The sequence below is a fragment of the Coccinella septempunctata genome, chromosome 9 (genome assembly GCF_907165205.1).
Source record: "Coccinella septempunctata chromosome 9, icCocSept1.1, whole genome shotgun sequence".
In the NCBI taxonomy this organism is placed as follows: Eukaryota; Metazoa; Arthropoda; class Insecta; order Coleoptera; family Coccinellidae; genus Coccinella; species Coccinella septempunctata.
The window spans coordinates 7,957,558-7,981,885 of NC_058197.1; the positions used below are offsets into that span (position 1 = coordinate 7,957,558).

Here is a 24,328-nt window from a genome sequence, read left to right on the forward strand (position 1 = left end):
CAGAATAATAACTGGAATATTATCAAGGTTTATCGTTTTTTGATGTCATTGAGATACTTCTCTGAAATACACCAGAAGTTTCTTATTACAGGACAGAGTTTTTTGCCTTGTGACCGCGACTTTGCCCTCATTGAAAGGGCGAAAAAGACCTCGATATTATTAGTTCCCTCTGATTGGATATCTGTATTTACAAGTGCTAATAAAGGCAGACCTTTTAAAACATTCGAAATGCAACAGGACGATTTCAAGGACATCGACGTGATTGTGCCAAGAAAAATTAAAACAAACATTAAAATTACACAGTACGTCTGGTTGAAGATCAGTGCAGATGACCCAGTAACGGTGTATAGCAGAGATTCTCATAATATATTCAAACCCTGGCAATCATTTCGTGTTTTTTCCGGAGATGAAAATAATTTTCATTATCACGATCTACCACCTCTCTACACAAAATTTTTACCAATTTCGAAAGAAAAGAAGAAAGATCTTTCAGATATGATACAGTATTTGATAAACCCTCTTCATGGCGAGTTTTATAGAAATCTTCCAAGTGCATAATTATAATCATTAAAGATAATCTCGTTTCATATTTTCAATTAATGTTATTTTTATTGAACTTTTTTTTATTCCTGTATTATTTTTTCTGTGTTTCAAAAATGTATTAGCTTCAAAGTTCAATTGAAGTATTATAGCTAATTCCACAGTTGTATCATTGAAATTTCATTTTTCAATATTTGTTCAGCAGAAACAGCTAAAAAGTGGTGTCTGCTAAAAAATGGCACCGAGTTTCCGAGTTAATGAATTTACTGGTTGTTTAGGGGCTGTGGGATGGCTGTCAAGTATTCGGTTTCTTGGCACTCCCCAATTTAGCACAGACAGAGTCACTCCATATCATGCCCAACTTCGAGATTTTTTCAAGGTATAATTTACATCCTAAATGATTCTCTTCCTCATATATCGAGGGAAAATTATTCGAGATGACCTCCTTGAAAAATTCTATTCTGTGAAATTTGAACAATCTCGAACAATCTCCAGGCAGAGTACAAATAGAATAAATAAAAATTATAAGTTCTACTCTTCTTCAAGGATTCTTAATTTAGAGTAACGTTACGAATAGGAACTGCGATAATCATCTGAGGAAACCTCTACAAGCCCAACATCATCTATATTATACGTGACCAAATGGCCCTTGAAGGAATGAAGTGAGTATTAACATATTTGTCCAAAAATAAATAGCAGAAGTGCCATTACTGAAAGACCAGGGCTAAAAAGATTTCAAATTTCTTAGAGATTTATTGATTCGGCCTTCAAATCCTTCTTAATTTATTCGGTCTTTATATTTGCTTCGCCCCTCAAATTTCATTTGGAAAACTACTTTAAGAAATCCTTCTTGTAAAACCTTGTTTTAACTACGGATCTTTCAATTTTTCTGAAAAGATTTTTGTTTGCTCTACTGCGTTTTTACCTACTCTCTCGCACTTATTTTTCTTCGACGTCCATTTCCCTGGAGTGTGAGAAAGCTAAATTCTCCTGGAATTGGCGGGAAGTAATTTTTCCCGCAGTGATACTCTAGAAACTGATGGAATGGGCGAAGAATAATGGACAGAAAATAAAACTCCCATCCCATGCGTAAAGTCATTCCTGCATGTAACTGCTTGTCCGAACCTGTCTTGGCATCCTTCGTTCAACGGTAGTCGCTTGCGGGAAAGTCATCTTCCGCACTTGTAAGGAAAATAACTATAGGTATATATATTTACCTCAATCAATCAATTTGAATAAATTTCCAATATTCAAAATTATTTTCAGATTTTTGCAAGAAAATTTGTTAAAAAAATTTTGCAATATTAAATTTCCGGCTATTGATTGTATTATCTTCTATATTAATAAAAGAGGATCTATGGTTTACTTCAAAATGCTTTATTGTTCAAACGATCGCACCAAATTGGACAATTCTTTTTTTTGTTGTGTTTATTATTGTTAGGGCAAGGTTTATATAACAAAATATTCCCAAAAAAAATTGTACAGAACAGAAAAAAAGGCATTTCTTTTTTTACGACCAATCGAGCAATCACGATGAGTTAGTTATTATTATCTACCCTAGAAATAATTTAAATGGCAAAACTAGGTTTGCCGGGTCATTATAAAAGAACTTAATGCAAACATAGATTAATATGATCGAAGTTCCGGGAATATCTATAGAAATATTCGCCTCATTTCGGAACAACGTTGGATGTGAAAATTTCCTGATATATTTCGAAATCATTCAAATTTCTCTTATTTTCGGTTGTCCTCAAAATTCGTATTTTGCAACTTCCAACGTTGCTCCAGCCACGTATTCAATTATTGATCTTCATCAAGTTTCGGCCCCATTCTATTTGGCCAATGTTTTCTCAACATTATTTTGTTACAGACTCTGCCTTGATCATGAAGCTAGCTCCTTGGGTGTGTGGAAGATATAAACATTTTTCACGGAGGAAATACGGCCCTGCATGTAGCCGTCCGTACGAGATTGAGAGACGTGGTGGAATATATTATCAGTAGGAACGAGTTAGATATAAACATGAGGACGAATGGAAAATGGACAGCTTTACACGAAGCTACAAAAACAGGAAGGCTAGATATCATTAAAACCCTCCTGGACAATGGGGCGGACGTAGGGGCTAAAGATGAATCGGGACAAACTCCACTGCATTGGGCTGTCAGATTCCATACTCCCATGGATCTAGTCTAGACACTGGTTGAAAGTGGTGCAGATGTTAACTCGAAGGATGAATATGGATGTACACCCCTGCATATCCTCTGTACTAAAGGAGCAGGAGTGAATATGGATATATTTGATCTCCTGCGCCGAAAAATGGACAATCCAAACACAGAGGACTCAAAGGGATCTACACCAATTCATAACCTGATGAGACTCTTACTAGTCAATTCCCTGCCTAGTAATAAGAAACTCGTAGAATTATTTTTGAAATATGGTGGAAGCTTGACCAAGGAAGATGGTTTATTTGGTACCGTGCTTCACGTGGCAGCTTCTTCAAACCATTCTGCTAATTTTTTGATGTTCCTCATGGAAAAGGGAGCCTATACGGGCATTTTGAACGGGACAACTTAACGTTCTTGGACTACATTATACGGAGCGATAGGAAGAAAGTGAAAGAAATCGTGAAAAATATGATTGTCCAGGAGTTCAAGGGAAGATTCGATTTGGATCCCCTACTTTTGAATTGCGTGAGGACAGACCGTGAAATCAATGAATATGTGAGGTCGTGTAAGATTGAACTCTGCTTACTTAATGGCCGTCAACTGGGGAACGAAAAACAATATCCTTATTCACGGTCTTGTCCTCGGATGAGAGAACACTGGCAAATATTTTCAGAAATGCTCTTACCAGGAATGAAATGGCCAAATTTTATAGGCGAAAATTTCCTATGTTCCTATGTATTTATGGGCGGAATTTGATTTGTAACTATAAAATGGATTTTGAAAAGGATGCAGTCTGAAAACATTTTTCACGATTTCTTAACACGAATCGGTGGAAACGATCTGAGCATTCACTCAGTGGAAGAAATAATAAGACTTTGTCATACTGAGGAAATGGTCAAACTGAAACCGATTCCTTTTCTAAGGTCTGCTCCTACGCTACTGAAAGAGTAGCGAATTTCCAAAATCACAACGCGGACAATTTTGTGCGGAATATTTTATTCAGTGCTCATTTGTATATTTTCATTTATCTCATTACCATTTCTTTCAAATCTAACATTTTATAATTCATTTGAATGAATTGATTTATATATTACTATTTATTTGATATTTATGTTTTGAATACTGGTGGGGTTTAATTTGTGTCGAAACCCTATTTATTTCTTTTGTTAACTTAAATTTTGACAGAAGATTTCTGAAATCAAAAGAAACCCTTTTTTCCTTTACCATCCTTTACATGTGGTTGAAAATCCATATAAAATTGTAATATACAGAGTTATATCTCAAACAAACAACACAAATATAAAGCCGTTTGTAAGAACCAGAAATTCTCTACAGAATTTTGGCAAGAAAAGAACAGAAAGTTTATTTTTAGAAAAAACCAGCAAAGGCAAATTTGGGATTATAATTTGAAAAATGAACACTCAGTACCTATTGACACACACAACTTAATCATGCAAAATATAACGGGAGACGGACATCACTTTACAAAATCTTAAAATCAATGGGTTATACAAAAAAGGGTGAACGAACGAAAAATTCTATATGTGAACAAATGCATGTCGTTTCAGATAAAATTACTTTCTTACAATATAAATCTTTGTGTGTAAAGATTTGTGTTTCTTGACGAAACTTGGATTAACCAAAATGGTTTTTCTGTTCGACAACTGATGTAACGTCTTCAAGCTTTAGCCAAAGAAGATAACCAACATTAACTCTTCTCAAGCAACTGTATATTATTATATTTGTCATCAAATTAATTTTCACCCCTAAGGTCTGTTATGATGAATTAGCAGAGTTAATGAAACACTTTTCTTAAGTTATAACTTGTAATATCTCAGATACAACTCATACAACACATGAATATAGCACACACTAAAAGACGCCGCGCCATTTATGATTGACATAGACTGACTTACATCATTTGTCTGAACACAGAGTTATGTCAGATGGGGTGCGTTCATAAGAATTGCTTAAATGATATTCAACACACCCCCTCAATTCTTATATACTAAGAGTTACAACTTTATATTATCAAACAATAATAACAAAAAGATATTATGCACTCTTTTGAGATATAACAGAGACTTAATGCACAATATTACATTATTATACATTCATTTATGGTCATTGGCACAAATGCCCAACATTTCTACAAAATATCTGAATTTTGGAGCTGCTAATGACTTGGTAAAAATATCAGCTACCTGTTCTGAAGTTGGAATATAATTGAGTTTAATCTTATTTTCAAAAACACATTCTCTTACAAAATGATGCTTAACATCTACGTGTTTGCTACGCTTAGTTTCAAGTGTGTTAGACATTTTTATACATGACTGGTTATCTTCATAGATGTTAACAGGGAAAACATTCTGATTAAGAATTTCTGAGAGTAATTGACCTACAAAGACACATTCTTTTACACATTCTGATACTGCAATGTATTCAGCTTCTGAAGTACTGAGTGAAACTGTTGCCTGCTTCTTTGATTTCCAGAAAACAAAGTTATCAAAGATTTTTATTCCGTAACCTGAAATGCTTTTCCTGTCATTTATATCATTTGCATAGTCTGCATCAGTGTAAGCACTTATAATTTGACTGTTCAGAGTTGCTGACTTCACATATCTGATACCAAAATTTTCAGTCAACTTTAAATATCGTAAAACACTCTTTAAATGTGACCAGTGTTCTTTTGTATAGCAATTTTGGAAACGACTGAAATAATGTATTGAGTAACTCAGATCAGGTCTTGTTCCTAACATAACATACATAAGGAATCCTATAAGTTCTCTATAAGGTAAGTTTGATTTTTCAGAGTTTAAACAATTATTATTTCTTAGATTCAGTCTTGGAGCAATGGGAATGCTCAAGGGTTTACCATTTGTCATATTAAATTTGTTCAATATTTTTCTAATTAAATCTTTCTGGTTAAGAAATAACATATTATTTGATTTCTCAATGGTTATCCCCAAAAATACAACAGTAAAACTATCTTGACATATCGGTGAAAGATCACGCATTTCAAATTTCAACATTAATTTCTGCTTGAAAACTTGTAGTTTTTCCATGCATGAACTAAATAAAATTATGTCATCAACATGCACAATTAGGTAAATATCATCATTGAAATACAAACAGGGATCTGACTTGGATCTTTGGAAGTTCAATTTTAGCAATTGAAAATGCAGTTTCTGGTACCAGCATTTAGGTGCTTCTCGTAGACCATATAATGCTTTGTTGAGTTTACAAATGTACTCACTCTTTGGATGTAACTTCACTTCCACACCATCAGGAATTTCCATGTATACCGATTTAGGTAAGTCACCATTTAAAAACGCACATTTCACATCTAATTGATTAACGAAGAGACGTTTTTCAACACACAATGACAAAAGAACTCGGATTGAGAGCATTCGCGCTACTGGCGAGTATATTTCCGCACTGTCACATTCGCCTTGTTGGTAACCACGAGCCACGAGTCTTGCCTTTCTGATGATTTCACCATTTGGACAGTCTTTCTTCTTGAAAACCCATCTTGAATCTATCACCTTCTCACCTTGTGGTCTCCTAACAATTTCCCAAGTTTCATTTTTATTCAAAGCATCCAGCTCACTTTGAATTGCTTCTTTCCATCCACTGTCTAGTGAAATTGCTTCGGAATAGGACTGGGGTATGTCGGCGTCAAGACCTGTTAAGAGTGCTACCATCATACTTTCATCATTGAAGTCAACTTCATAATCCATGAATCGTTTTGGTTTTGTTATCTGCCTTCTTGGTCTCTGACCCTCATTAGAAAGTTGTTCAGTGACAGGACTTTCAACTGCCCCATCCGATTGAACACTGTCTTCTTGTTTGTTGGTGCCTACTACTTCATTCCTCTCTTCTGGAAGACTCACTTCTCTGAATTTCTCCTCAACTCCTGGTACTCCACATTGGGTTTCATCGAAGACCACATTTCTCGCTGAAATAACCTTTTCTTCTTTTGGGTTCCACAAACGATAGCCATTGTTTGTGTAGCCCACTAGAGTCATTTTTTGACTTCTGGGGTCCAACTTATTGGGTCGATCTTCAGACGGTATGTGTACATAGCCTATACAGCCAAAAACTTTTATTTTCGACAGGTTTGGTTTTTGTTTGTACCAAATTTCAGCAGGTGTCTTGTTAACTGGTAATGAAGAAGTTGGGGTGCGATTGACAAGATATGCTGCTGCAGCTACAGCTTCCTCCCAAAATGTCTTCTGTAATTTGGCTTCGAAAATTAGACAACGAGCTTTTTCCAACACTGTTCGGTTGAATCTCTCGGCTACCCCATTGTGTTCTGGAGTACGAGGGATAGTATATTCAATCTTGATACCTTTTTCTTTGCAGAAGTTCTTGAATTGATGGGATACATATTCCCCACCATTGTCACACCTCAATCTTTCTGGAAGAGTCTTGAATTTATTTTCCACAAGAGATACATATTCTCTGAACTTTTCAAGGGCCTCGCTTTTATTTTTCATGAAATATATAATTGTAAAATGGGAGTAGTGATCTATAAACGAAATGAAGTAACGCTTACCATTATGGCTAGCTGGGTTCAGGGGTCCACAAACATCACTGGAGATGCATTCAAGGATATTCTTTGCTTTCCTTTCCTCAGGTAAAGACTTGAAAGGTTTTCTAGTTTGTTTCCCCTGGAGACAGACTTCACAAACTTTTTCTGATGGGAAATAAGATGAGTGACCCATTCGCCTATGCCATAATTCCTGTTCTTCTGACGATGTTAGACTTGCATAATTAGTTGGTATGCACATATCTACCACATATAGACCACCCTGCAACTGACCAGAGATCAAAGGACTGTCATTCCTCTTCTTCACAACAATCTTGCTGTTCTCAAATATTATTTTCATTCCTTTACTTTCAATTTTCTTCACAGAAAGGAGATTATGAGTAAGATTTTTGCATACAAGAATATTTTCCAGCTTGATTTTCAAACCTTTGTTAGTTTCTAAATGTAAAGTTCCTTCTATATTGGCTTCTACACAATGTCCTTCTTTTGCCACTTTAATGGAGTGCTTCACTTGCTTTTTGTTAGTCAAAAACTTTTCATATTCACTCTTCACCAAATGGTTTGTACAGCCTGAATCGACTACAAATTTCATAATATTTTCTTTGTTTTCTACCTTTTCATTGGATAGACATGTAATGAAAGAAATTTCATCATCTTTTTCAGCCACATTTACCTTCGTGAATATTTTCTTGTTTTCCTTTATCCTTCGACATTCCGACTTTTTGTGACCACGTAAACCACAGCCATAGCATTTAAAAGGAAACTTTTTCTTAGATGTTTTCTGTCCACCGTAGAATGCAGTACTTGTACCTTCACCATTTGTTCCCTCACCACTTGTTGCGTGTCTCTGTTCTTCAGCAAGTAACTTGCTTTTGACAAAATCTAGAGTAATTGTATTTCCACTCTGCGATAGCAAAACATCTATTGCTGTGACAACACTTTGATACTGAGGTTCTGATATGGATGCCAAAAGTTGTGATATCACTTCCATATCATTTATATTTCCACCAGCGTTCTTGAGTTCAGCGATCGTTTTTTCAAATTCCACAATATATTCATTCAAAGAACTGCCTGCATTGTACCTCATATTGCGTAATTTCCGTTGTAACTGAACTTGGGACGCTACTCCGCTTTTTTCATATGTGCTCTTTAATGTATTTATAATTTCCCTTGCCGTTTGCTTGCTTTTGATCATTTCCAGTACATTATCACAAAGGCATTGCACGATTAGGTTCCTGGCACGAAGATCTGCCTTTTTCCACAAAGCTAGTTTAGTTGCATCAGTTGGGATTTCCTCGGAAATTGTGTTCAGTACTTCATGGTACTCTAATAATAGCTTCATACGAAATTCCCAATTTCCGTATCCTGTTCCGTCGAATGGTTTAACTTTGATGGAATTTTCGGTGGCCATCTTTTAAATTTTCGCGTTGCCGCCAATGGATGTATCACCGCCGAACCACACAAGTCGTTCAACTTAGAGAAAAGAAAAATCACCCTTTTCTTTTATCCGTACACAGTTTTTAACGTGTCTGGAATTCTGGGCACCATAACCTGATGAATTAGCAGAGTTAATGAAACACTTTTCTTAAGTTATAACTTGTAATATCTCAGATACAACTCATACAACACATGAATATAGCACACACTAAAAGACGCCGCGCCATTTATGATTGACATAGACTGACTTACATCATTTGTCTGAACACAGAGTTATGTCAGATGGGGTGCGTTCATAAGAATTGCTTAAATGATATTCAACATGTTATACAGGGTATTCTGTAATTTATCAAATTTTCGTTTGGCAATAACTCCTGAAATTCTCGATAGATTAGACTGAAATTTTTTATTCAGCTTGAAGTTGGTTGTTAGTTTCATGAGATAGAACTTTAAAATTCGAGAAAAATCAAGACCGGGCCCAGTGAGGCTTCATTAAACTTCAAACGAATGAAAAACACCCTATTTGTGGTTTTTAATCATAATTTCAACGTTTTCGTTATCTGCATGTATGATTGTCTCAAAATAAATGAATCAATCATTGGTCAAGTCAAATATTAAGTTCCATAATGGATATTATTTTTTTCCGCAGCTGTCCCGAAAATGAACCTTTCGGAACGTAAATTACTATTGTTTCGAAATTATGCTTCGATCTTATAAAAACTATGAATGTGACAAAATAACATAAGCATATATTTTCTGTCGATCTCATTCGAAGGAAATTGAGGAAATCTTTCCACAAATACGTTATGAGACAAGGCATAAAAAAGCGAAAAGCTCGCAATCGAATTGGCACTTAAAGACTAATATTAGGTAACCCAAATTTGCAACGTGCTTTTCGCACTTTTCGTCCATTCGGGAAGAAGAAACAACAAGTACCAGAACACAGGATCCATAAAAAATTATACTACGGACAAAACGCATTTCGTTAGAAGACAAAACAATTATAAGATGTCTGGGATGTCTTATTTTTGTGGTCCTATTCAATTTTTAGCCCATCATACTGATGAACAATGAAGCAAAGTAAGTACTCATTACCGAAATGTGATTGTTATTTCCATAATAAGAAATCTATAATTGAAAAACAAACCTGTGGGTCATTTTCACATATTCTACAAGGTTATAAAGGTAACCAGAATTCAGACAAGCAAGATTTCAATTCGATAAAATTAAGCGCATACAATCTGATACTATCTTCAACGGTCAGCCTATGACAGTCACGATATTGGTCCCAGAAATAAGGGATACTTATGTTTAACAGTCTTTAACCAACAGTTCGCATAAATCATACCTGTTATCGTAAATCTCTTACTCACTTTATCTAGAATTGTTCAGAATAATTATGAAAGATTTAAAAGTAACCAATTCGACTCTTATATTAGCAGTGATTCACAAGTACCGGCAGGTAACGAATTTTACGTTGCTTCGGCGCAGGTCCATTGCCGAAACGAGTTGCAGCTTGTATAGAAAGCGCTGCCAGAAAAAGAAATATTCATAAGATAACCGGACTTTAGAGAGTTCATATACCACAAGTTTCAGTTGTGCAGAACCTTCGCCAACTCTTTTTTTTCCGGATATTCAGATCAGTATCCTTTTTGGTTATACTGTTTCTCAAGTTCGTTGGATATCATGGAGTATAATTACAAAAACGTGTCAGCTGTTCAATTCGTCAAGAATGTAAAGTGTCATTGGACCGTCGAAAATGTGGCCGACTTTTTGGAGAAGAGGCTGCAACATATGGATTTCACTGTGGATACATGGAGTTATCAGAGAAAGACTGCCTTGGAATTATTGGTAGGTGACAAGACTCGTCATAGCACCAGGGATAAGTTAGTGATGGACCTTCTTCTGAAACATGGAGCAAATCCTTTGAAATGCAGGGGCAGGGAAACCATTATACAGAAGATTCTACAAAATAAAGGTAAGTTTGTTATATTCCTGAATCAGATAGTTTTTATTGATTTTTTTAGTTAAAGGCTTCTTTGCTATTCATAATCATAACCATAATTTTGTACCATTCACTAGAGTTAATGCTAAAATGATTTGAAAAAGTGTTGATATAATTCATTTGAAGGGCTACTTTGATATTTTCATTGTGGAATTCACCAAATCGTTCCCGAGCTCAAAATTATCAGTTTACCGAAACTTCCATATAATATTCGATTGGAAATGTTGACAGTTAATTCTTGAATGGAGCTTGCTTCCTTTTGGGTTCACATCGGACATACGAGTCCCCATCGATTTCAAAAAGTTTGTTCATTCACCAATCCATCTTCACTTGCTAATGATTAAGATTCCCAGATTTTTTTCCATGAAGCTTTATATGGTTTTCAAACCGCCTTCTCGATTCACTTCATACCGAACTTTTTATCACCTGTATTCGCCGAACACCCTATGTTTAAATTGGACTTGGGGAAATATTTTGCTTTTGTAACATTTTCTCCTCATGATTCGAAAATTACAGCAAATTGTTGAAAGAAATGAAAAGAATTCATTCACCTCACTGACGCGAAGTATACTTCATTCACTTTTATTTTAGCAGTCGGTTGGCCATGGAAATTTGACACATTTCACTCTGTATAGTACGAAAATGTGGGGTTATGACGCTTGTCAAAACATTTTTGGGTTTTAAATCAACGCTATGTGCCCGTTCTACGTAAAAGTTTCTGTTATTACGTATTTTATCACAATGACGAATCTCTTCGGAAAATATGTGACGAACATAATTGAAGTTTATACAAACTGATTGAAGGCATACCAAATCCAGTTATTTGTATGGAAAATACAAGAGATCAGTGTAATATTATAATATGCACTAGCTTGAGAAGAGTTAATGTTCGTTATCTTCTTTGGCTTACATAATTTGTAGATTTCAAAAATATTAACCCGAAGATGAAATGCATATGATGCAGTGGTTGAGAATGGGTATCTCCCGAAGGAATTAACAGATAATTACAAGAATGTTGAATTCTTCAACAAAAATCATCTTTAATCAATATAAGTACAAGGAAGTTTCAAGTCAAGATGAACTTCACCTTTGAACAAAAATTTCACATGAATAAACAAGTAACAGGACAACTGGCGCGTATTTGTGGCTGTTCATCTTAATACATTGATATAATAATAATAATTAGGTATTTATTAGTACCTTAAGACATTTACATTGTATAGGACAAGTCAAATGAAAAATAGAAAAATCCATTTTAGGCAACTTATTCTCCGATGACATTTGTCGAAAATCCTGTAGTTACCTTTTCGCATTAATTCACTCAAACATAAAATTCTCAAATGCCACCACTTTTTTGGGTCTCCCAATAGAAGGGAATTCTTTGTCATACTCTTTCTGATTGTGGAAACATCCAGCTGAAATATAAGTCGTTTAGATTCAGATGAAACATTATATAAATTCTCTTACATTGAATATGTTCGCTACCGTCTGACGTATTGTAGATTTTAGAATGTCAGGGTATAACTATTTGAATGAGCGGGCCTGAATTCTAAACAGCACTTCCTGAAACCCTGTGTCTTTTTTCAATCACTTTCGGCATTCTCGTAATAAAAATTGATATTAGTTGTGGCAACGGCGTTATGACATTAACGACATTTCATGAGTGCCAACCTTACTCAGTTCTATAGTCTATCCAAATCCGAGAGGCCAGCGTAAACAAACTGACTAACGCGTGATCGTATTTGAGGTACTCCTCTTATTGGTCAAAGCTTCAGGAACGCCATGTTTGCAGGTGGGAGTAAAGCAGAACCGCATTACGTTTGATTCATTGATTGTATGCGAATTGTTGTGCAGAACTGCAGAGGTCATTCATTGCTTTTTCTTTCGTAAATTGGTTTATAGTTGTAGCAAGTTATTCAAGTTACAATCATTTAAGATAATGTCAAGTACTGATACTGCTGAGGAATCGCGTGTTGACTTAAGTCCTCCAAAGAAGAGACGTCTGAAACGACACTTCAGTGCCGAGATAAAAGAAATGATTTTGAATACTTATAAAATGGAGATTATTCAAAATGCAGGAATGTGTTTAAAGGACGTAGAACTCCGAGTTGCTGAGAGACTTGGCATTGGAGCTCGAAGTGTTAGGAGAATTTTTTCCGAATACATGAATTCCGGTGTTCTATCACAGCCGGCAACAAATCAAAATCGGACCACCAAATGGGAGTCCTTATCAGATTTCGATAAAAATGTAATACGGCGAAAAGTTCACGAGTTTTCTTCAGAAATGAACACCCGACTATAGAGAAAGTATTAAAAATATGTAGTTAATGAAGACTCGAACTTGCCAAATTTTAAGAAGAGTACCTTCTCTATAATATTGAAAAAACTTAATTTCAAATATGGACGTCGCCAACGCAACAGTTTTTTAATGGACCGTGACGACATTAAATGTTGGAGAAGAAACTATCTCACGAAAATTAGGGCCTTCCTTGATGAAAACAGGAAGATTTACTACTTGGACCTACTGGATTAAAAAATCCGTCTGGTAAGGTCTTGAATTTTGAGTTTAACCCTCGTTTAACCCTCGGTTTCATAAGGCTTGATCAGAGAATCAACGATCGATTGACGGCTGAACGTCAATTAGTTTCCAGTCGATAAGTTGGTCATAAGCATTCTGAATATCATTCTTGCACCAGATAATTATCTATACACGCCCATTTAATGATTCTCAACTGCTACTCCTCCTATATATTCGGAAATATGAAAGTTTCAATGATTTCCTTCGGGAAATCGAATGCCAAATCGTTGATCGAGCAATCAAAGTTTTGTGAAACTTGATGTAAGTACCTTTTTGGTGGAAAACAATTTCAACATTCTTTTTCAAATGAAGTGAATATATTTTTCCAGGCAAAGGGCAAAGAATTATAGTGTGTCATATTGGCAGTGACACTGGTTTTTTAACTGGAGGACTCTGGACTTTCCAATCCAAAAAAACTGGTGACTACCATGAAGAAATGGATGGTCAGTCCTTCGAAAAGTGGTTCGAGGGTAAACTTCTTAAATTGGAGGAAAAATTCTATAGTAGTTTTAGATAATGCTCCTTACCATTCAAGGAAAAGGGAAAAAATTCCTAATTCACAATTCAGAAAGAGTGATATCCAACAATGGTTGAGGGAGAAAAATATTGATTTCACCTCTGACCTCATAAAAGCGCAATTGTTGCAGATAGTCAGGCAGTACAAAGAAAACTTTGAAAAATACATCGTGGATGAAACCGCAAAGGCCCAAAATATTACTGTACTTAGATTACCGCTCTACCACTGCGAACTGAACCCTATATTGAGTTGATTTGGGCTGATGTCAAGAATTTCGTGACAGATAAAAACGCCACATTTAAAATGGCTGACGTCCAAAATCTTTTTCAAGAGGCTCTCTCACGGGTTACTTCCGAAAGATGGAGAAAGTGCGTGGAACATGTCAAACAAAAAGTTGAGGTAGACATGTGGAAACTGGATAATATTATGGATGATATAACACCAGTCATCGTCAACTTAGAAGAAAGTTCTGCATCTTCTGACGATACTACGGGCTAGTCACTTTTACAAAAAAATATTGTTACACATTTATATACATATTATGTATTAAAGTGGGAACTTTAGATTAATTGTTCATTACTGAGACTCGTAGATAAGCATACATATTTTTCACCGGAACTGGAACACTCAAAAAGTTTTAAAATATAACGCTCTCGGAATTAAATTTATTAGTACACCTCTGCGTTATCACGTTCTTGACGCGTGATCATTGCATGCTGCAATGTTTACTGCTGGCCTCTTGGATTTGGATATACTATAGTTACAAAAACTTGAGAAAATTATTTCATGGCCAACCGACTGCTTAAATAAATTTGAATGAAGTATAGGTTGTTTCAACACGCTTGTTCAAATTCGAAACCAGTGTGATATTTTCTAGAAATACGATCTCCACAAAATTTTGCCTGAATATTCGTTAGAGTAATTTGAAACCATTCACTGGGTTTTAATTCCATAACATGGGTTTTTTTTTTCAATAGGTATTGAAAAATGTGAGTACAACTCCGAAATCATCCAATGCCTATTTTCTACCATTAACGATCTTGACCATTCGGATCAATAACCTACCATGAAAATTCCAAATTCTCATTTTTCCTTCCCAACTTGAATGATAACGAAAGAACGAGACTAGGAACAAGGGCCCAAAAATGAATATAAAATCATTAATAGGACATCCAGGCTTTTTCTCGAGAAGAACGCGATGAAATTTTGCACGAAAATCGTTATAGTGAAAAATAAGGAAATATATAAATTATGATAATAAATTTTATCCTAATGAAACTGTGGTCATCACTTTGATTTTCAGTAGGTATTATTTTGTTACAGATTCAGATTTGATCATAACTTTTTTGACCTATGTGGAAGATATCAACACCCTTCACGGAGGAAGTAGGACAGCCTTGCATATAGCAGTCAGCCGAAAACTAAAAGACGTTATTGTGTATATTCTTGGCAGAAGAGGATTACAAATAAATATGACGTCAAAATCAAAGTCTACAGCATTGCACGAAGCTGCAAAAACAGGAAGGGTTGATATAATAAAAATCCTCCTGGAAAATGGGGCAGACATAGATGCGAAAGATGAGGCTGAACAAACCCCATTGCATTGGGCTGTCCGATATCACAATTCCATGGATCAAATCAAAATATTCGTAGAAAACGGTGCGAATGTGAACTACAAAGACAAATATGGATGTACCCCCCTACACATCCTTTGTTCCAAAGGCCCAGCTATGAATATAGATATATTCGATCTATTGCTCCAAAAAATTTCCGATCCCAATGCAAAAGATACCAGGGGATCTACGCCGATTCAAGTTCTCTTGAGACTCCTACCCGCTGATTCAGTAGCGAGGAATAAAAAGTTGATACAACTATTTTTAAAATATGGAGGCAACTTGAACTGGGATCAAGGGTTATTTGGAACCGTACTTCACTTGGCGGCTTGTTTGAATCATTCGGTCGACTTCCTCATGTTTTTGATGGAATAGGGGGCATATGCTGCCATTTTGAATGGTTCAAACCAAACATTCATGGACTACATTGTCCGGAGCAATCGTTCGTAAGTGAAGGAAATTGTGAAAGGTATGGTTGTTCAGGAATTCAAGGGCAGGTTTGATTTGGATCCCCTGCTTCTGCCTTGCATAAGGGCGGATAGGGAGAATCTTGTAAAATTGAATTGTGCATCCTGAATGACCGTCACTTGAGGCATGATAGTGCAGTCTCACTATTCACTATCTTGTCCTCAAATGAGAGGAGCCTGGCTAATGTTTTTCAAAACGATCTTACGAGAACTGAACTGTCCAAATTTTTCAGGAAAAAGTTTCCGATTTTCAGAAAAAGAATTCCTATTTATGGGTCAAACTTGGCTTGGAGATATAAGATCGGTTTGAAAAGGTTGCAAGGCGAAAATATCTTTCGCGATTTCTTCACACGAATCGGTGGAAACGAATTGAGCATTCACTCAGTAGAAGAAATAGTGAGACTTTTTCCTACTGAGGAAATGGTGAAATTAGATGCCAATTCGTTTCGAAGACCTGCTCCCGTGAAAAGTTTGTTGCCAAAGAGTGAAGTGACAGTTCATTATATTGAAAATGATTCAGGGGCCAATATTGTATATACTTTTTATTTATATATTATAGTTTATTTTATAGTTAGTTGTTTTAAATATTTGATTTCGTCGATATACCTGTAATATACGTTCATGAAAATAAGTTATATACTCATGTATTATAAATTATTTTATTTATCTTCGTGTTGAATACACCATGTGATGTTTTCATCTGTACATAAAGTTTTTATATTGATTCCATAATTGCATATTTATTTGTTTTATATACTCTTCTTTGTTGATCTTCTTGTAAATAAATATTGAATGAGACTTTCTGATTTTTCATTTTTGTCTTTGTCGCGACCGATATTGGATGATAGCGAGTAGTCTATGAAATCATCTGAACCCTTAGAAAGCCCTCAAAAACCAAAGAGTAAGTTCTTAGATACCTCGATACCTACCATTGCATATGCCATTATTAGATTGATAAGATTCACTTATAACGTAGCTCATCGATTTATATGATTATGAACAGAAACTTTATGGACATGTTGTTCAGTTCTTAGTCAACTACTCAACTCAGATTCTTTTAATTAAAAGTTGAATGTCATTTCAGTCTTTATTTTTCTTGTCATTCCAAGGTCAAAGTGCATGAAGTGCATGAATGGCGCAAGATTAACAGAAGAATAAGTGAAAAAATTTGAAGACCATTTGCAGAAGGAAGTTGACAAAGGAAGAAGCTTCCAGGGAAGGGAAACAAATAATAATAAATAATTATAAGTTAGCCTTTATTATCAGCGAAAAGGTAAAGCTCTCATGCACAGCAGCAAAATGTGGCTCAACAAAATATTAGAATTTCATTTTCAACTACATATGTCGATACATTAATGAATCAATATTTTTTTATTGAATATAACGTTTTATTTGTGAAAACCATTGTAAGAAGAGTATTTTGAACATATTTGTATATTCAATTTAATAATTCAATATTCAAAAACCAACTTTGAAGCGTTTATAATTGAGATTTTGCATCGAATCACTGGTGCGTCTAATAATTTGGCCAGGGACTGTATATAGCTATGACTGCCCATTTCATCAAAGGATCTGCAGAACTGGAGTCATGTCTACTTGGATGTTTTCCATATGACGAACGCCATACTGTCCAAAACCTTTCGACGTTTATGAAAGACGAAGTGAATAAATGGAAATTGGAACATAAAATTTCTGCTATTATTTCTGATAACGCTCCAAATATCGTAGCTGCAGTCAGAATGACTAACTACATGGAGACATTTTCCTTGTTTTGCTCACACATTGAATTTGATAGTTCAGCATAGTCTGAAATTCATTTGAACCGCAATTTAAAAAAATTGAAATAATGGTGGAATATTTCAAAAGAAGTAGTTCTGCGCTATCTGACTACGCGAAATGCAGATCCAAATGAATTTACCTGAGCTGAAATTGAAGCAAGACTGCCCAACAAGATGGAACTCTGCATTCGAAATGCTGGAAAGGATTTATAAAATCCAAGATGCTGTTATCAGTACTCTTGGCATAGAAAATCCAAACATAAATAAGATTGAATTAAATGATCATAGACTCATCGAACATTCGTTGAAAATTTACGAAATAACAAAAGAAGTAAGAGCTGAGAAGTATATCACCTTCTCGAAAATAATTCTCTTCGTTAAGGTGATGTCAGATCATGTTAAAAAAATTTAAAACTCTGAAGCAGATAACATAGAAGGAATACATGATCTACTGAAAAGTCTACAAAATGGAATTCGTGAGAGATTTAAAGATGTAGATTTTAACGAATTAACGACGCAGGCGACTTTCCTAGATCCAAGATTCCAAAAGTATGGGGTCCACTAATGAATCAAGATTCCAAGCGACGCTGAAATTAATACGCCAGAAGATAGCCACCTTCAACATTGACCACAACGAGGAAAGCCTTCCTCCAGAACGCGCCGGAAGTGAAAGTTCCAGCACGTCAATGGTTTGGAGCTGTTTTGACGAAAAGGTAAAGGAACATTTAGAAATCCGCAGATCCTCAGCTGCCATCATAGAAACGGACAAATTTTTGAGTGAACCTCTTCGAAAGCGAACCGAAAATCCTTTAAAATGGTGGAAAGAAAGAAAACAATTGTACCCTCGACTTTTTATTTTAATGGAAAGACGATTGTGCAACATGGCAACTTATGTTCCTTGTGTACGGATTTTTTCTAAAGCAGGAAATACAATTAACGAGCATCGCAGTAGGCTCTTAAGCCTGAAAAAGCGGCCCAGCTCATTTTCCTCAACCGCAATTTGAGGTGAATGAGTGAATTATGCAGTAAAAAGTATCTTATTCTTTATTGATGATTTTTTTGATAATAATTTTGTGATATTTTTCTTATCTTGTTATACACCTGTCATATTATATAAAAAAAATCATTTTATTAAAACATTTTATATGCATAATTTTTATTTTCATGAATCTAATTTGAAATATTCTGTAAATGACTGGATTCTGCTTTTTCGCATTTCTGAACAATAAACTATGTTGGTAATTTGCCAAGAATCTCTTAGTTATTCATTCATAAATTTGGTCTGTGTATTTCGACCATTGTTCACATTCATTTATTCATCTAAGAGAGGCTCAAAACGGTTAAGTTTTGTACGGTCACTCCAGAGGAGTACGGTGGTAATAGACGGTGAATACGGTTAAGTTTTGTACGGTCACTCCAGAAGAGTACGGTGGTAATAGACGGTGAATACGGTTAAGTTTTGTACGGTCACTCCAGAGGAGTACGGTGGTAATAGACGGTGAATACGGTTAAGTTTTGTACGGTCACTCCAGAGGAGTACGGTGGTAATAGACGGTGAATACGGTTAAGTTTTGTACGGTCACTCCAGAAGAGTACGGTGGTAATAGACGGTGAATACGGTTAAGTTTTGTACGGTCACTCCAGAAGAGTACGGTGGTAATAGACGGTGAATACGGTTAAGTTTTGTACGGTCACTCTAGAGGAGTACGGTGGTAATAGACGGTGAATACGGTTAAGTTTTGTACGGTCACTCCAGAGGAGTACGGTGGTAATAGACGGTGAATACGGTTAAGTTTTGTACGGTCACTCCAGAAGAGTACGGTGGTAATAGACGGTGAATACGGTTAAGTTTTGTACGGTCACTCCAGAAGAGTACGGTGGTAATAGACGGTGAATACGGTTAAGTTTTGTACGGTCACTCCAGAGGAGTACGGTGGTAATAGACGGTGAATACGGTTAAGTTTTGTACGGTCACTCCAGAGGAGTACGGTGGTAATAGACGGTGAATACGGTTAAGTTTTGTACGGTCACTCCAGAGGAGTACGGTGGTAATAGACGGTGAATACGGTTAAGTTTTGTACGGTCACTCCAGAAGAGTACGGTGGTAATAGACGGTGAATACGGTTAAGTTTTGTACGGTCACTCCAGAAGAGTACGGTGGTAATAGACGGTGAATACGGTTAAGTTTTGTACGGTCACTCCAGAGGAGTACGGTGGTAATAGACGGTGAATACGGTTAAGTTTTGTACGGTCACTCCAGAGGAGTACGGTGGTAATAGACGGTGAATACGGTTAAGTTTTGTACGGTCACTCCAGAAGAGTACGGTGGTAATAGACGGTGAATACGGTTAAGTTTTGTACGGTCACTCCAGAAGAGTACGGTGGTAATAGACGGTGAATACGGTTAAGTTTTGTACGGTCACTCCAGAGGAGTACGGTGGTAATAGACGGTGAATACGGTTAAGTTTTGTACGGTCACTCCAGAAGAGTACGGTGGTAATAGACGGTGAATACGGTTAAGTTTTGTACGGTCACTCCAGAGGAGTACGGTGGTAATAGACGGTGAATACGGTTAAGTTTTGTACGGTCACTCCAGAGGAGTACGGTGGTAATAGACGGTGAATACGGTTAAGTTTTGTACGGTCACTCCAGAGGAGTACGGTGGTAATAGACGGTGAATACGGTTAAGTTTTGTACGGTCACTCCAGAAGAGTACGGTGGTAATAGACGGTGAATACGGTTAAGTTTTGTACGGTCACTCCAGAGGAGTACGGTGGTAATAGACGGTGAATACGGTTAAGTTTTGTACGGTCACTCCAGAGGAGTACGGTGGTAATAGACGGTGAATACGGTTAAGTTTTGTACGGTCACTCCAGAGGAGTACGGTGGTAATAGACGGTGAATACGGTTAAGTTTTGTACGGTCACTCCAGAGGAGTACGGTGGTAATAGACGGTGAATACGGTTAAGTTTTGTACGGTCACTCCAGAAGAGTACGGTGGTAATAGACGGTGAATACGGTTAAGTTTTGTACGGTCACTCCAGAGGAGTACGGTGGTAATAGACGGTGAATACGGTTAAGTTTTGTACGGTCACTCCAGAGGAGTACGGTGGTAATAGACGGTGAATACGGTTAAGTTTTGTACGGTCACTCCAGAGGAGTACGGTGGTAATAGACGGTGAATACGGTTAAGTTTTGTACGGTCACTCCAGAAGAGTACGGTGGTAATAGACGGTGAATACGGTTAAGTTTTGTACGGTCACTCCAGAGGAGTACGGTGGTAATAGACGGTGAATACGGTTAAGTTTTGTACGGTCACTCCAGAGGAGTACGGTGGTAATAGACGGTGAATACGGTTAAGGTTTGTACGGTCACTCCAGAGGAGTACGGTGGTAATAGACGGTGAATACGGTTAAGTTTTGTACGGTCACTCCAGAGGAGTACGGTGGTAATAGACGGTGAATACGGTTAAGTTTTGTACGGTCACTCCAGAGGAGTACGGTGGTAATAGACGGTGAATACGGTTAAGTTTTGTACGGTCACTCCAGAGGAGTACGGTGGTAATAGACGGTGAATACGGTTAAGTTTTGTACGGTCACTCCAGAGGAGTACGGTGGTAATAGACGTTGAATACGGTTAAGTTTTGTACGGTCACTCCAGAGGAGTACGGTGGTAATAGACGGTGAATACGGTTAAGTTTTGTACGGTCACTCCAGAAGAGTACGGTGGTAATAGACGGTGAATACGGTTAAGTTTTGTACGGTCACTCCAGAGGAGTACGGTGGTAATAGACGGTGAATACGGTTAAGTTTTGTACGGTCACTCCAGAAGAGTACGGTGGTAATAGACGGTGAATACGGTTAAGTTTTGTACGGTCACTCCAGAGGAGTACGGTGGTAATAGACGGTGAATACGGTTAAGTTTTGTACGGTCACTCCAGAAGAGTACGGTGGTAATAGACGGTGAATACGGTTAAGTTTTGTACGGTCACTCCAGAAGAGTACGGTGGTAATAGACGGTGAATACGGTTAAGTTTTGTACGGTCACTCCAGAGGAGTACGGTGGTAATAGACGGTGAATACGGTTAAGTTTTGTACGGTCACTCCAGAAGAGTACGGTGGTAATAGACGGTGAATACGGTTAAGTTTTGTACGGTCACTCCAGAGGAGACCGGTGGTAATAGACGGTGAATACGGTTAAGTTTTGTACGGTCACTCCAGAGGAGTACGGTGGTAATAGACGGTGAATACGGTTAAGTTTTGTACGGTCACTCCAGAGGAGTACGGTGGTAATAGACGGTGAATACGGTTAAGTTTTGTACGGTCACTCCAGAAGAGTACGGTGGTAATAGACGGTGAATACGGTTAAGTTTTGTACGGTCACTCCAGAGGAGTACGGTGGTAATAGACGGTGAATACGGTTAAGTTTTGTACGGTCACTCCAGAGGAGTACGGTGGTAATAGACGGTGAATACGGTTAAGTTTTGTACGGTCACTCCAGAGGAGTACGGTGGTAATAGACGGTGAATACGGTTAAGTTTTGTACGGTCACTCCAGAGGAGTACGGTGGTAATAGACGGTGAATACGGTTAAGTTTTGTACGGTCACTCCAGAAGAGTACGGTGGTAATAGACGGTGAATACGGTTAAGTTTTGTACGGTCACTCCAGAGGAGTACGGTGGTAATAGACGGTGAATACGGTTAAGTTTTGTACGGTCACTCCAGAGGAGTACGGTGGTAATAGACGGTGAATACGGTTAAGTTTTGTACGGTCACTCCAGAGGAGTACGGTGGTAATAGACGGTGAATACGGTTAAGTTTTGTACGGTCACTCCAGAAGAGTACGGTGGTAATAGACGGTGAATACGGTTAAGTTTTGTACGGTCACTCCAGAGGAGTACGGTGGTAATAGACGGTGAATACGGTTAAGTTTTGTACGGTCACTCCAGAGGAGTACGGTGGTAATAGACGGTGAATACGGTTAAGTTTTGTACGGTCACTCCAGAGGAGTACGGTGGTAATAGACGGTGAATACGGTTAAGTTTTGTACGGTCACTCCAGAGGAGTACGGTGGTAATAGACGGTGAATACGGTTAAGTTTTGTACGGTCACTCCAGAGGAGTACGGTGGTAATAGACGTTGAATACGGTTAAGTTTTGTACGGTCACTCCAGAGGAGTACGGTGGTAATAGACGGTGAATACGGTTAAGTTTTGTACGGTCACTCCAGAAGAGTACGGTGGTAATAGACGGTGAATACGGTTAAGTTTTGTACGGTCACTCCAGAGGAGTACGGTGGTAATAGACGGTGAATACGGTTAAGTTTTGTACGGTCACTCCAGAGGAGTACGGTGGTAATAGACGGTGAATACGGTTAAGTTTTGTACGGTCACTCCAGAGGAGTACGGTGGTAATAGACGGTGAATACGGTTAAGTTTTGTACGGTCACTCCAGAGGAGTACGGTGGTAATAGACGGTGAATACGGTTAAGTTTTGTACGGTCACGAGTACGGTGGTAATAGACGGTGAATACGGTTAAGTTTTGTACGGTCACTCCAGAGGAGTACGGTGGTAATAGACGGTGAATACGGTTAATTTTTGTACGGTCACTCCAGAAGAGTACGGTGGTAATAGACGGTGAATACGGTTAAGTTTTGTACGGTCACTCCAGAGGAGTACGGTGGTAATAGACGGTGAATACGGTTAAGTTTTGTACGGTCACTCCAGAAGATTACGGTGGTAATAGACGTTGAATACGGTTAAGTTTTGTACGGTCACTCCAGAGGAGTACGGTGGTAATAGACGGTGAATACGGTTAAGTTTTGTACGGTCACTCCAGAAGAGTACGGTGGTAATAGACGGTGAATACGGTTAAGTTTTGTACGGTCACTCCAGAGGAGTACGGTGGTAATAGACGGTGAATACGGTTAAGTTTTGTACGGTCACTCCAGAGGAGTACGGTGGTAATAGACGGTGAATACGGTTAAGTTTTGTACGGTCACTCCAGAGGAGTACGGTGGTAATAGACGGTGAATACGGTTAAGTTTTGTACGGTCACGAGTACGGTGGTAATAGACGGTGAATACGGTTAAGTTTTGTACGGTCACTCTAGAGGAGTACGGTGGTAATAGACGGTGAATACGGTTAAGTTTTGTACGGTCACTCCAGAAGAGTACGGTGGTAATAGACGTTGAATACGGTTAAGTTTTGTACGGTCACTCCAGAGGAGTACGGTGGTAATAGACGGTGAATACGGTTAAGTTTTGTACGGTCACTTTGAAGGAGTACGGTGGTAATAGACGTTGAATACGGTTAAGTTTTGTACGGTCACTCCAGAGGAGTACGGTGGTAATAGACGGTGAATACGGTTAAGTTTTGTACGGTCACTCCAGAGGAGTACGGTGGTAATAGACGGTGAATACGGTTAAGTTTTGTACGGTCACTCCAGAGGAGTACGGTGGTAATAGACGGTGAATACGGTTAAGTTTTGTACGGTCACTCCAGAGGAGTACGGTGGTAATAGACGGTGAATACGGTTAAGTTTTGTACGGTCACGAGTACGGTGGTAATAGACGGTGAATACGGTTAAGTTTTGTACGGTCACTCTAGAGGAGTACGGTGGTAATAGACGGTGAATACGGTTAAGTTTTGTACGGTCACTCCAGAGGAGTACGGTGGTA

The 24,328-nt window shown here is 37.5% G+C and overlaps 2 protein-coding genes across 2 annotated transcripts; both read left to right on the top strand.

Moving 5' to 3' along the window:
• The first annotated feature begins 228 nt into the window (after nt 1-228).
• LOC123321079 (putative ankyrin repeat protein RF_0381) lies at nt 229-3,434 on the top strand. Its single transcript, XM_044908583.1, has 2 exons — nt 229-336; nt 2,435-3,434. The coding sequence occupies exons 1-2, from the start codon at nt 229-231 to the stop codon at nt 2,729-2,731; spliced, it is 405 nt and encodes a 134-aa protein (XP_044764518.1). The 3' UTR covers nt 2,732-3,434.
• A 6,714-nt stretch (nt 3,435-10,148) lies between these two features.
• On the top strand, nt 10,149-15,945 carry LOC123320902 (serine/threonine-protein phosphatase 6 regulatory ankyrin repeat subunit A-like). The gene is made up of 2 exons (XM_044908395.1): nt 10,149-10,670; nt 15,116-15,945. The coding sequence occupies exons 1-2, from the start codon at nt 10,379-10,381 to the stop codon at nt 15,778-15,780; spliced, it is 957 nt and encodes a 318-aa protein (XP_044764330.1). The 5' UTR covers nt 10,149-10,378; the 3' UTR covers nt 15,781-15,945.
• Nucleotides 15,946-24,328: the final 8,383 nt, after the last annotated feature.